The sequence below is a fragment of the Moschus berezovskii genome, chromosome 7 (assembly GCF_049115385.1).
Source record: "Moschus berezovskii isolate FMDL1 chromosome 7, NW_MosBer_1.0, whole genome shotgun sequence".
Lineage (NCBI taxonomy): Eukaryota > Metazoa > Chordata > Mammalia > Artiodactyla > Moschidae > Moschus > Moschus berezovskii.
The window spans coordinates 102,415,467-102,430,374 of NC_142466.1; the positions used below are offsets into that span (position 1 = coordinate 102,415,467).

The following is a 14,908-nucleotide window of genomic DNA, read 5'->3' on the forward strand; positions in this document are numbered from 1 at the left end:
ATAATGGTGAATGAGAGATTCTTTGGTGTTGACAAATAGTAGGGGAAAGACAAAAGGATTCCCAGTCTCTAGTCTTCAACCCTGGGCAAGGAAAGGCTGCTGTGTTTCTTGAGGACTCTTTTTTTTCTTTGTTATTTACAGCTTGATGCTAGGCCAGGTAAAGGGCTGGGCAAGAGTGAGGCTAGGATTCAGTGTACCTATTACTGTGATGTATCAGTATCCAAGTATTTACTGAATGTTTACTTGGAAAGAGCAATGGTGTTGGCATCACAAGACTATTTTTTGAGTGGTATCTGCTCTTTATTCTACTCTGTGGCCTTGGGCGGGTCAGCTAGGCTCTCTACGAATGTTTTCCAATCTATAATACAGGGGTGATAATGTTCGCTATAAGCTATTCATAGGGTTATTGAAAAACTGAAATAAAATATATTAAATGGACCACAGAAAATTTAAAGTGCTGCATGTATGGTGATGAAGCATCAGAGTAGGTGGCTCTTGACAGTGAGCAAATGGCTATTTCTTTTATTTTTACAGCATAAATGTGTTTGGCAATCTCTTTCTTCACAAATAGTCCAAATCAACACTTCATAGCAAATCGTATTAAACATACCACATGTTCAATGGGAAATAAAATGAGACAAAGAGAAAGCTCTCAGAGATGTTGGTTGCAGCATTATTTATATCTGAAAACAATGTCTCCACATGTAGGAGAATGGTTAAATAAATTTTAAACCACCCACAGAATGAAAAGAGTGTAGCTGAATATGTACTTAAAAAGCATGTATTATGTATTAATATTGATGAAGAGCTTTTAATGATTTGTTTATATAATACCATTTCATATATGTAAAAATGCTTAGAAAAAAGACACAGCGATACCCTGCAATGTCAGTAATTTTCTTCTGCGTGCTAAGAGTGTGTTTAATTTTTTTTTTTCTAAGATAGGTATACATTTCTCTTAGAGATTGCCACAGATGCTAAATAAGTGAAGTCTTAGGGAACAAGCATACCACTTGGAAAGCTTGATTATTTTTATTGTCAACATGGATGATGTTTTATGTTACATGATACACACGTATATGCATATCTATGGATTACACTTTCTAGGTTGAGGTAGCATGAATTCATACAGCCATCATTTCCAAATAGTAAAGAGGATTGTAAGTCTGCCGACAATGAAGAAATAGAGGTTTTCTGCAGGAGGTTATTAAGTGTGGTCTTTGTTTTCTGCATTTCAGGTGCTGATAGTCTGCAGCACGGGTTTGGCTGGGGTTATGCTGCTCAACTACCAACAAGATTACACAGTATGGGTGCTGCCTCTGATCATCGTCTGCCTCTTTGCTTTCCTAGTCGCCCACTGCTTCCTGTCCATTTATGAAATGGTAGTGGATGTTTTATTCTTGTGTTTTGCCATTGATACAAAATACAATGATGGGAGCCCAGGCAGAGAATTTTATATGGATAAAGTACTGATGGTAAGTACTTCAAATGCCCTCTATTGCTTTAAGGATTACAAATACTAATATAAATGTTGTATTAGTATTCTAAACATTCTCTATGTGTAATTCCCATTATATGCAACTAATTCAGAATTAATCTGTAGCACTCATGAATGAGGCTAGTCTTGGGGAAGTCAGGGAAGAAGACCCTTTTGGCATGAATGAGACCATTTCAATCCACCTAGCTAGAGCAGTATCCCACTAAGAGTCCTGAGTTCACATTGTTCCATACTGCTCTCCTCGTCTCTGCAGTTAGATGAACTTGAATAGGTGTTTTTAGCCCTTGAAACTGCAATGTTGGACCACTCACGTTCTAAGTGCCTTTTCTGAATCAGGATTCAAAGACGAAAAGTTTTATTTCCCGGGTTGTAGTGCCTACCTGTATTTCTCCATCCACCACTTTTCTAAATATTATTGCTGTCAACCTGTTAAAACTCATTATCCTAGGTATGCCAAGCCAAATTGAAGATGTTTTGTAATGAATACAGATTATCAGACCCATGACTGGTAGATTTTATTGTTTTCCATTAGTCAAGATCCACACCTTTACAAAGATAACATATTTTTACAGTTACATAGCCTCTACAGCTTCCGTATATTAGAACCTCAATTAAATGTTTTTAAAAATTTGGAACCCATATTTAAATGATTTAAATACTAGGATCTATGTTAAATGCTACAAAATTAAAGATACTTTTTAATAATACTTTGCTATTAATCTGTGAAATATTCCTATCTCAAGAATGAATAGTAATGACGATTAAACATTAGACATTGAAATAACAAAACATCTTCCAGTAATATGGTTTATCCAGTTAAATCCAAAATAAATGTATTAATAAATAAGCTAGATTTTTTTTCAATCTCAAAAATCCCAAATGATTCAACTGACCTATTTGGTACTCATTATCTCTGTTACTAAGAACATCACCAGCTACATTTTGGACATTTTCATAATCTCAATTATAATCCTAACTGATTATTCTCATCATTGAACTTGACTTGAGAGCAGTGCATCTCTCTTGTGATTAAAGCATTTAGAAGGAGGGATTTGTTTTGTTCTTTAAGCCACTGATGAAAAACAGAGTAAAAACTATAGTTTTTCTCATTTTAGTTTTGTCTATAAGAATGGTAAGGATATTGAATGACAGGATAGAAATGTTTCCTTTGGGGCATAATCCCATTTTAACTGCTTCTGACCAGCTGTTTCTGGTTGTTACTCCTTGTCTTCCTGCTTTATGGAATAATTTCAAGGCCATAGAGACAATTTTTTTTAAGTAGCTTATTTATGCCTTGGTAAAAATAATATATATACACTTAGTAGTGTGAATGCTTTCTTTTACCTCCTAGGTTTATTTTAAAGAGGGGGCTTAATGGAATAAAATGTTCTTGTTCATTTATTTAGCCTTGATATGGAAAAAGGTAAAATAACAAATAAAACAATATTCTAAGGGTGATAAAATAGTCTTTTCTAAAAAACAAGGGTTATTTTCTCTTCCAGATAACTAAACATCTCTTTGAGCCTAAGTAAGATTGTCACGAGGAATGGTGGGAAAAAAGATTTTATATCAACAGCTTGCAGTCCATACCCTTAAACTGAGCCATTCTTGTGTATGGTACCAAGCATTATTTATTGCTGGTTTATTTTTAGGCCATCCATCTACCATTACTGAGTCAAACATGTCAGTATTCTTTAGAAATCATCTACCATCTAAAGTCTGAAAGGACCTAAGAATTTATGTAATCTGGTTCCTGTTTTTCAGGAGTTTGTGGAAAACAGTAGGAAAGCAATGAAGGAAGCTGGTAAGGGAGGCGTTGCTGATGCCCGAGAGCTAAAACCGATGGTAGGTGGGGATGAGGAGGCCGCTGCCCTCCAGGAGTTTCCCTTTCTCTTCCTCTCTCTCTCCCTCTTCACTGACTGCACTTGTTCAGGAGAAGCTGTTGTGATCTGTATCACGCAGGACATGCTGCTCTTCCTGTTCGTGTGTTTACCCATCACTTGGATGGCGGAATTCTTGTCACAGCTGAGACCGCCTTCTGTAAAAGTAAGCTGAAAGGAACAGTGTTCATGGTGGGGGTAGGGGATCTCTTTGTCCCTGAGGTGAACTTGGCAGTTTCCATTTTTTTTGTTTTTAGCTATCAGAGTTTAGTTTTCATGGGACTGACTGAACATTTGGTTGTGCCCTTGAACTGACAGTTTCATACGTATCATTTTAGATGTGATGATAGCAGTTCCTTTCAACTTGCTGAAATTCATATTTCTCCCCCTTTTTAATATTGGTTTGTTTATGTTGCTGTATTCCCCCTTTGCTGACTTTTTCTTCTGTTGCCTGGACTATACTTTCTTTGTTTCTTACACAATTTTTCAGTAGCAAACAAGGCTATTTCCGTCCACACCCACATTCCCACTCAGTAAGGCAATCTGGTCTCCTCTAGCCTCAGCTTAATTGTGAGAAAGATAAATTATCTCTGGTCCGTGATATATATATAACCACCCTCTTTGCATTTGAAAAAAGCAACTTAAAGTTAACCAGTGAAAGAAAATCCTGAGTAGCTTTTCCAACACATATTCTTGAACCACTGCATAATGACAGATGTTTTTAGCTATATTGGTCTAATTACTGCTTGTATTACAAATGTATTCTTCTTAAATAGCATGTTTATTTCAAAATATTATATAATTGCCTACATCCTTAAAACAGTTAATTTAAAATAACATGCCTTCTAATTGCATATAATGTCCCAAGAATGGTAAGGTAAGGATTCTTTTGTCTTTCTTCTTTATACTTCAATAAATGGTTTGAGTTATAAGTCTCTAATTTAAGAAATAGATAGTTTAGAACAAGTCCATTTAAGTATGTAGGAATAGAGGAGATGGGTTCATGGCAGAGGTACATGTTTATACAAAATAATTGCATAGTCAGCCAGCATTAAAACCTCACAGAATGTTTAGACATAAACTCTTCTCTGTAACCCCATCCGTTGGCTCTTTCAGTGTTGCTGTTAATAGCATTGATGATGATAAAATAAAAACTTCAACACTTAGAGTCCCAAGGCACAGGTTGCTCTAATCATAATTAAAAAGATCTAGAATGGTCATATAAACTCTTAATTTTAAGTGTGCATCAGAACTAGATGAACAGGGAAGGGGCGCTAATCACCAGTTTCTCCTATGAGGATCCTCACCTTCCTTCCCTTTCTTTCTGCATCCCCTTTACTTCACATAGCCTGAGGGGGCTGAAGTGAAAATTCTGCCAACTCCAAGGTGGTCTGGAAAAAAGAAGAAGACTTCCTTCTTGCCACTGCTTGGTTGTCCTAATTGTTCAGAAAATAAGGTTTCAAACCTGAAACTTTTAACATATACAATCTTAAAATGTAAACTACTCTCCCCTGTTTTCTCTCTTTTCAGTGGTTGAAGCTTACATTAAATCATCTTCAGTGATAAGTGTTTAAAGAAAGTGAGAAATAATTAGAAGTTTAGCACTAGCTACTCTGACCATGAGTTAGCAGGTATTCCTGTATTATTCTTGGGGGAAAGAGAGCTGACTTGTGGCATACCAGAATGCAAATATATCTTCTCCTACCTAGACCCCTCGTTCATAGTTATTAGTCCTAGGAGAATTGCCTACATTATGTGTCTTTCTACCAGAAGCCAAAAATGTAGAAAGGGTTTTTTCCCCCTAATATTAGTTTCAGTTTTGAATCAATATCCCTTAATTCAGAAACTGCATTGAATTCGTCATTCTGCTTTTATTTTCTGTTATTCATCGGTTCATTGCTTGCAGATTAATGACAAGGCCCTCTGCTATGTATCCAAATACATCTTTTATGTGCGTTGTTTTTCTGGTGCTTTGTACACTGTAGCATTTGATCTGTAAGAATGATATTTTAAGTGGTTCAAAAAGTCCCTGAGAGAAGTGTGAATTGTTGTTCACAGCATAGTTAAATCTTTTAACTTTTAAATCTTTCAGCAGTACCTCTACTTCTTCTCTTTTTTTGTAGTATGCATGGTAAGAGTTGACCCCGACTACCACCAGCATCTTGTGTATGTCCCTAAAGAATTATCTGAGAAATTCCCTCCTATAGTTTTGGGCTTGGTTGAATTTAGGATTGCTTGTTTGTATTTGCTTGGTTTAATTCACATGTCATTCCCTTAGATGAAAGTTCTGTTAACAGACCATTATCTGTAGAAACACTGCTGTTCAAGTTCACTGTCTTTTTCTTTAATGCAATAGTTTAATATAGGAGGTTTTTTTTAGTCTATAAAATAATGTGCAGAAATCTAAGATTTAAATATTTACTTTTGACAGGGGATCACTGAACTAAATATAAGTACTTCCAATTTTCCTCTCAGACTTTTTTATTTGAGAGAGAGCCTCACTAGTTAAGGAAATTTTGAAGGTTTGTAAGGTCTTTCTATAAATCTTTGAAAATTATTTTAGAAAAATTTACCAAATATGAAGTAGAGGTTTAAGAAAAAGATATTCTGGCCTTCTGCTTTTTGTCATACAGGAGAAACTTATAGAGAAAATGGAGGAAAAAACCTGGGCACTAGAGCAATGTAAATTAGAGATGAATTATCTGCCTGTCTTAAAGATGACCCAGAGGGAAAAGTGAATTTCAATAGGAATTTCAGCCCCTGGAATTTAGGTTCAGGGGAGAAGGATTCTCAGTCCATTTTGCTTTATTGCCATTTGTGACCATCTGTGTATTTGTAGCATCATTCATGATCTCCTTTTAATGATAACTGTCTAAGATTATACTCTGTATGACTTTGTTTTCTAGGCTTCGGGAGCAAGTTCTGCTTGAACCTAGCTGATCGTTATGGAACCCATTGACATTCCAAAACAATATATACACATAACTATGTATTTGTGTGTGTGGGTGTGTGTATATATGTATATGTATGTGTGTATATATATGTATACGTATATACACACACACACATAATCAGCCAAAATCAGAGAAAAGGAACAGGGATTTAATACCTTTTTTATGCTTATTTTTGTCAAACATGTACTCCTTTCATACGGGTGGCTTTTACAAGGCAACTGCCATCATTTAATGTTTTCAATTGTAATTGTCTTAATGGAAATGTTAAGATTCATATCTGATTAACATTTTTAATAACTTAGAGGAGATTTTAACTTTAGTTATTTAAATTAGGTAAAATTATTGTACTGAATCCTCTGTCTAAAGTTTATTCAGGGGTGATTTCCCTGTTGTGTGCATAAAATCAAGACCTTATTTCACTGATGCATAAGTCCTAGTGGGACGAGACTAGGCATATGCTTTCAGGTTAATAAGGACTTACTCCAATCAGTTTTCCCCAATCAAAGAAGCCATGTCATTTTCCTTTTAGAAACATACAAGTGGACCCAATTTGGGAATTTTCATAATAGCTCATGCATTTGTCAGCCAACATTAAAAAGTAACCAACTCCTCAGGTATTTGTAGTTTACCCTAATGCTTCTATAAAGAGAGTAGGTGAAAAAGAAAAGGGTAGATAATCTTTCTTATGCAAACTTTTTTCTTACATTTTGTCTTTCTTTCTTTTGATGTTAGCAGCATCCTCCACACATTTGTGTGCCTGATTTGAAAGGAAGCTGGGGCACCCAGCAAGTTTAGCCTTTAAGTTTCTGTGTATCGGTTTGTAGAGTGAATAATGCTGGGAGGAATAAAAAAGGGAGAAACACATGGAACACAAAGCACTGAAAATTCCGGGGCTTGGGCTTCTGCTTCAGAGGAGCCCTAGTGGCTTAGAGCTAAACGGCCATTTTATTCAAATGCTTGCTGTAAAATCTTAAAAACATACTGGCAGGTGCTCCTCTTCTTGGCAATTCATTAAGTATCCAGAATTCTACAATGTTTAACTGAAGAATTGGTTAACGTTTTGATCCTCAAGTGTTGAACGTTCTTTGTGTTTGGGGACGGGTTTTGGGTTCTGGGGGGTTTTTTAATTCCTGAAGCTTACCAGATATGAATGGCTAATATTCCATTGTTCTGCTTATTGTAATGGTGAATGCTTTAAGAAAAAAAAGTGTAATTTGCTAAGAATAATTCATGATCTGTTTATGCGATAACTCCTTTTTGTTACAATTTTTTTAAAAAAAGCTATTTTTGTTAATGTAAAGTAAATATTTCAGAGCAGATTTTTTAAACTTATTGCACTAAATACAGGCTCTGTACAAAAAAAAAGAAAAGCCTCAGCATTTTATCATTCCATGGAAGGAGAATCTTTTGAAAGAAAGCATTGCCTCCTACCAGAATTAGAAAATGAATTAGACCGGTATTATGGAAATGCATACAATTAATGTCACTAGGGCTTAATAAGCAGCTGTTTGCTAATGTGCTTCCTTTCAAAGGGTTGGACCTTTAAATTGCTGCAAAAGGTAAATTGTATTTTTTTTTTAAGTATCCGTGTTCTTTAGCTAGGCTAAAATTTGCTAAATGCCTTGGTTTCTTTTCAAAGCTCATGTAATATTTCTGATTTTTCAGAATATTTGCAATAAGAGTCTGGAATTAAAAAAAAAAAAAGAAACAAGAGCTCTTGGCAAGATCACGGAAAAGAACATTATGAGAGTAGTTAATTTGAAACAATAATTCTCCAGAAGTTAACATCTTACATCTAATGTCACTAAATGGTATCATTGTACTCTTTTATATCATTTGAAATGGAAAAAATATAATCATGTAACTAATCATCCAAATAGGTGAGAGAGCAAATCATGTAAGAAAATTTAGCATACCTTCTGTTTCATAGCCACACAGATTATGGACATTAAGAAACATTGGGAACTAAATTTAGGATTGGCAAAAGTCTAGAAGATGGGTATCAAAACAGAAGACATTCCAGGCGCTAGTTATTTTAGGAGGTGTCCCTCCAAAGTGACCTGCTGGAAGTCTTGAATTTGGAAATTAGGTTCTGCTCACTTGGACATCCCAGCACCATGGACTCTTGCTGCTCCCTGTTCCGTATGCTCGCAATCTCAGCTATTTGGAAGCCACCAGGAATGCTTTCTAATTATCATTTGCAACTAGAACTGTAATCAGAAAGAAATTTTGTATTTTTGTATAACTGGATTGTGTGCCATTTTATATAACAGGTCCTGTTTTACAAATAAATTTTGTTTTACTAACATTGTGTTTAGAAATTATGATCTATGTGTAACCATGTCATTTGTGTTCCAAATTAATTGCCAGCCTGTTTCCCCTTCAGTGAATGTGTGTGCCGTACAGGTAGATATATGCAGATGTGCATATATTATTATGCACAGGCATAATATTACACAGGCACACACAGAGAGATATTTGATTTATAGAATATCACTCTCTCACGAGCTTCATTCCTTGAGGCTTTTTAGCAATATCTGAATGTTTTGAGGATAGTCCTGCTGCCGCTTCCATTCATCACGAGTCATTCCTCTGCTAGCTCTGGGCTGCCTGACTGCTGTTTGCTCCCTGCCTCCATCTCCGCCCAAGTGAGAAGAATAGATGAAGAACAAAAATTATCTGTGAAATGTGGTTACCTGAACACTTTTATAAACCACTGACTGTGTTGTGGTTTTTGTCTTTTTCTGTGGTGTATCTTCAAAAGCGTGTTCAGGACGCCTGTTTCCAGCGTTGTAGTTAGCGTCCTCTCTCGTCAAGGGTAATCACAGTGAGAAGAGAATCATAATTGTTGCTGCCATCGGAAAAGTCAGGCTCTGGTGCCTGATTCAGACTTTCTGGGCTCCTGCCTGAAGAGTAAGCTCTGCTGTATATGATAGGGAAGGGAAAAGGTTATATTTCAGTATAAATCCAAAAGACCCATCTTCTATGGGAGGCTTACCAGTACATTAGGTAAACATTAGGAATTTAGCTAGAGCACTGAGATTGTATAATCCTTGCAAGGATGAGCACAGCTCAAAGCTGGTTGTTCCTTTAAACCATTTAATGCAGTGTTTAATGTTTAAGGATTAGAGCTTTTATCCTATCCTATTGCATAATTAAGTCCTAAGTTATTGCAGTTTAAGTAGCTTAACTGTATGTTGGTCCCTCAACTTTTTCCATAATGGTTGAGGAGGGGGCACTCACTGAGTCTATTTAAAAGTTATGTAGCCAATACATTTTCCATTTGTACGGATGCTCCCTGACTCTTATTTTTTTCTTTTTTCAGTGAAAGGCATTAAGCTGCCAGTTCGCAATATCACTGATCTTGGTCTGCCAAGGGCTCTGTTATCTTCCAGGGCAGTTTCAGGATTTCACCGCACTAGAGGGTAGTGAGGAGATGACTCCTTCCTGTATTGTGGCCCTGAACCACTTGAAACCAGAGTAAGGCTCCCCCCACCCTCTCCCTTAAAAGACCTATGGAAGCTACAGGTACCAAATATTCATGAGGCCGTATCAATGCCCCTAAGGCCCAGACCATTTCCACTAAGCACCACTGCTAGCTAATAAAGACCACTGAAAGGCCTTCAATGTAGAATTCTGGGGTTATTTCCAAAACTAGAGCTGATAGTTATGGTGATCTGAATGTTTTATTTTTGATCAGTAACCTCACTTGAATTTTTGGAGTTTCCAATAGCCTTAACATAACCTCTGAGACGTTTCCTTCAGAAAGGTCTTTATAAGTTTTCACCTTTCAGTAAGTTCTCTACTGCTTTTTTTCTTCTTTTTTTACTGTTACTTAAAAAAAATAAAAATGAAATCCCCAGCGTGTGGAGGCTTATCAGTGTACCTGCCACAGTTCATTTCTGTATTCTCTTCATATATTCCATCTGACAAGTGAAAAGTGCACTATAATGGCTTGCCTAGAGTTGTTAAGCTGTGGTCTGTGGATATATATTGGAAAATTGTGAGTTCATAAGTAAATGCATAAAGCAGAGCTTTGTGTATTATATATTCACAATGTAGAATGCCTTTTGCTTTAAATGCATACTCATGTATCTTTGTGTACTAAGGAATACATGTTGGCCCATTTGAAAAGTAGTCTTTCTTCATGACAGTGGCTGCTTTTAGAATTAGCTCATCTTTTTCATGGCACACAGCCCAAATTGTGAAAAAGCAGAATCCTTGAATGTGCCAAGAAAAAATATAAAGCTGGCAAACTTAGAAAACAAAATAAAAAGCATGTTGTATACACTTAAAAAATTTAAATAGCATGTTTTCCCCCTTCATGTTTCATAAATTTGAGTCAAATTCTTATTCTCCCAAGTTTTAAAAGAGGGAAGTTTTAATCCGAGATTTAAATCTTTGAAGATATCTTTCTTATAAAAAACTTCAATACAAAGTTTTTAAACTTGAGAATTTCTGTGGAAAACCTTTTCTATGGAAATGCTACAGTGCCCTCTCTTCCTCCCCATATCCTTTTTATATATGTAAAAAAAGACAAATTGTGCTTCCATTTCAATATCACAGGAGCAGTTATCACTTTTCTAAATTAGATAAGAAGGATTTAACTTTGGTATTTTCTAAAGGAATTCATTAGTAAATTTGTAAAAAAGACATGCAGTTGTTAGGGACCCAAATACTAGGCTATTTTATTCAGTTTTGATACTCAGTTTTACAGCATGAATGATTTCCTGAGAAATAACACGGTAGACCAGGGAATTCAGAATAGTAAAGCTTTCAAGTAACTCATAGTCTAGTCAAGATCTAACTGAACATCAAAAGGTTGTAATTTCCAAATATTTCAGAAATCTCTCACTTTTATTTGCTAAGACATGAATTTAATATTTGATATTCAAAAGCAAGGGGCTTCCCAGGTGGCACTAGAGGTAAAGAACCCACCTGCCAATACAGGTAGACATAAGAGACACGAGTTTGATCCCTGCATTGGGAAGATACCCTGGAGGAGGGCATGGAAACCCACTCCAGTTATTCTTGCCTGGAGAATCCCATGGACAGAGGAGCCTGGTGGGCTATGGTCCATCGGGTTGCAAAGAGTCGCACGTGAGTGAAGTGACTTGGCACGCATGCATTCAAAAGCGGGTTTGTGATCTTTTGTGGTGACCAAGGGGCCCTTTGAGAAGCTTACGGAGGCAATGAACTATCTTTCAAAGTTTCATAGCCTACGTATGAATATTTAAAATACTGGTAGAATTTCAGGACCTTCAGACTGCCAGCCTCCATCTGACCCCCTTAGAGCCTAATGAACACAAGTCAGAGGCTACTCTAAAGTTGGTTTGTGTTTTGAAATGAAGCAGTGATTAGGACTCCAGTGAAGATACTTTTAAGGTGGTGCTTACCAATTTCAGACCCGGAATCATCCTTTTTTAATTGAAGTATAGTTGATTTATAATGTTGTGTTAATTTCTGCTGTACAATAAAGTGATTCAGATAGAAATATTTTTAAAAATTCTTTTCCGTTATGGTTTATCATAGGATACTGAATATAGTTCTCTGATACAGTAGGACCTTGTTGTCTGGACTCATTTTTTTAATAGCTTGAAAACTTTAATTTAGTACCACCTTTGAAAGTAGAAACCACACCAATGTGAATGAAAAACAGGACAGTCAACACTGAATCTCCAAGATTTCTTTCCTTGAAGGTGTAAGGATGTCTGTGTGTCCTGGGATGAATTTTAGGCAAATTTATTTACATGGACAAAAAAATCCAAAAGGAATCTCTTATCCATCTACCAAAACACTAGATTCTTTAACATTGTTGCTCAGATGTGACATTCATGGCATAGTGTTAACAGTAGATCTCTGTCTAAAAATAGATCTCAGTCAACATGACTGAGAACATTTGAAGACGATAAATTAGCAGCCTCACTGTAGTTCATAGTTGACAACAATTTTTAGTGGCAGATGCTGGGGGGAGAAATTCAAAGGTTGTTTTTCTCCAAGCGTTAAATCAGGGGAGGGGGTGGGTGGGAGGTGTTTCCTCCCATTTTGAGTGGTTTCCAGTCTCCACTAGAGCAGCCTTGGACCACTGCCAATGGGACTGTGCTTCTACTGCCCACATTCACTTCACCTTCCTTCTTTAGAATTTCTTCACATTTACCCCCTTACGATTACCCCCTTGGGCTTCCCTGATAGCTCAGTTGGTAAAGAATCTGCCTGTGATGCAGGAGACCCTGGTTTGATTCCTGGGTCAGGAAGATCCCCTGGAGAAGGGATATAGGCTACTCACTCCAGTATTCTTGGGCTTCCCTTGTGGCTCAGCTGGTAAAGAATCCGCCTGCAATGCGGGAGACCTGGGCTTGATCCCTGGGTTGGGAAGATCCCCTGGAGAAGGGAAAGGCTACCCACTCCAGTATTCTAGCCTGGAGAATTTCGTGGACTACATAGTCCATGGGGTCGCAAAGAGTTGGACATGACTGAGCAACTTTCACTTCACCCCCTTACTATTAAGAGTGCTGGAGGGTCCTCTGGGCCCTTGAAAAAGCAGGAAGACATCCTTAAAAGAGTCTGAAGTTATTCTAAGATTTGATTCCAGTGCTCATGACTTAGAGTCAGACATCAAATATTACCTGTTACTTTCAAGCTGAAGAAAGCAGTGGAAATAGCACAAGCGACTGGTGAAGAAAAGAGCAGTCAGGGGCCTTGCCCACGTCCAGTGGCTGAGGCTCTGCGTCCCCAGTGCCAGGCCCTGGGTTTGGTCCCTGCTTTGGTCCCGCTTGCCTGGGGTGCAGCCAGAAACTAAAGAAGAAGTCAGCTCCCTTCCCCACCCCGTACCCCTAGAAGAGCTCTGCTGAAACTTCCACAGCAGTAAAGAGACCACAGATGGAAGTTCCCGCATTGGGTGGAAAAGGTCCTAAGTCCAGTGTAAGCATCCACATTTGGTAACCCCTTTTTGTCATACAAGTGTGTGACCTGAAGGGGGGACGTCCTGATGTTCGCCTAGGAATCTGACCCACCCGTCTCATCAACTCAGAAATTGGAGTTATTTTTTGAGGAAGATGTGTTAAACCATCCTATGTGATTAAGCATGGAGAAGACTTGAGGAAAAAGAATGGGCACAGGACTGGCGTGAACTTCCTACCAGCATCCTGCAGACCATTCTAGTTGCCACTAGAAAATGTGAGCACTTCCATCATTTACCAAGTTGATCATTAGGCCAGAATTTTTTTCAAAAATTGTATGAAGTAATTTAGAGGAATGAAACCATGCTAGGACAGCTTTGGAACTGATGATTGAAGACAGACTGCTGAATACATTTTCCCCATCCTTTGGGTTCTAGTAGTTGTTCTCAGAATTTTCTGGCCCTCTTGTTTTGGCTAATTTTTATTTTCGAAGACATCAGAGGGGGAAACTTACCCCTCTTCCATTATGTCACATTAGCACGACTAATCTATGAAGTTTCAGTTATATCATCTCAGGATATCCTTGATCACTGAGTGCACGTCTGGTAGAACTTATACCCGGTGAGATTAATTCAGTGGGCTGTTGGCTGACTTGGTTTATTACAACTAACAAAAGAGTGGTGAGAAAAGTGTGGAGGGCACCTAACAAAATGACAGGGGCTCTGGGAAAACAACCAAAGACAAAGGCATACCTTCTGAAGACCAAAGGTCCAACAGAGTATTTTGTAGCACAGCCTTCCTGAACTCCTAAGTTAGAACAGTCTCCTAGAATAAAACAGCAAAGTTGGAAAGATCAGTCAGTGCCAAGGGACCTACTCGGAGCCTCACGTCCACTGTCAGATCCTGTCCAGTGTATGGGGTGATTTGAACAAAACAGGCCTATCAATGTGATTCAGTGTCTCACTGCTTTGTAATTCACTGTGAGAAGTATGTTGTGGTGCCACATATTTCTCAATCTGATGCCTTTTTTGTCTTTTTGGTTTTGTTTTGCCATTTGCATTCCTATTTCATAGTGTCACAATGAATTTTTGTATCACGTTTGGTCTTTGTCCACTACAAACTGTAGGATCACAGTTAAGCCTTCCATGAATTCCCTGGTTTGGTATCTTTTACCTCAGCATTATTTTGAGTTCCCCCCCGCTTATTAAATTTCCTTATTACAGTGCCACTACACTGTATTCAGTTGGGGAAATAAACATGTCGGTGCTTGAACATGCCCCACGGACACGGTCGTAGCCCTGTAGTATTTGTGGCTGTCGTTCTTGACACAGTACAGACTTTACAGAGGGTTGTGCTCTCAGAGGACTTTAAAAATATGTATATTAAGCAATTAACTTTCTGGAGTTATCAAATCTTGCTGGGAAATTAACTTCCAAGAGCTCTGAATTGGATGGAATTCCATCTGGCTTCAGAGTACAATGAGCCAATATGAAATGGAGCTTTGAAATGTTTTCCTTGTGCAGAAATATGATCTAGAAACAAAAGTGCTGATCTAATGCTAAGTTTTCTGTGTACTAACTCAGTTGCCAGAATTATAATGAAAACTGTATTTTAGTCTAACAAATGTATAGAATTTTTTATGTAATAAATAAAATTTTATAGGAAATAATGTCATTG

General features: G+C 37.5%; 1 protein-coding gene across 5 annotated transcripts in view; it reads left to right on the forward strand.

Moving 5' to 3' along the window:
- SLC44A1 (solute carrier family 44 member 1) overlaps nt 1–14,908 on the forward strand; it is a 233,538-nt gene that overhangs the window by 173,740 nt on the left and 44,890 nt on the right. Inside the window, exons 14-16 of one of the 5 annotated variants that reach the window (XM_088838226.1) lie at nt 1,239–1,475; nt 3,263–3,343; nt 6,285–8,640. In XM_088838226.1, the coding sequence (XP_088694352.1) occupies nt 1,239–1,475; nt 3,263–3,343; nt 6,285–6,308 (342 nt within the window). In that variant the 3' untranslated portion in view covers nt 6,309–8,640. Of the gene's footprint in view, nt 1–1,238; nt 1,476–3,262; nt 4,005–6,284; nt 8,641–14,908 lie in introns of those variants that run through there. The other 4 variants (XM_088838224.1, XM_088838225.1, XM_088838227.1 and 1 more) reach the window with 4 other exon arrangements.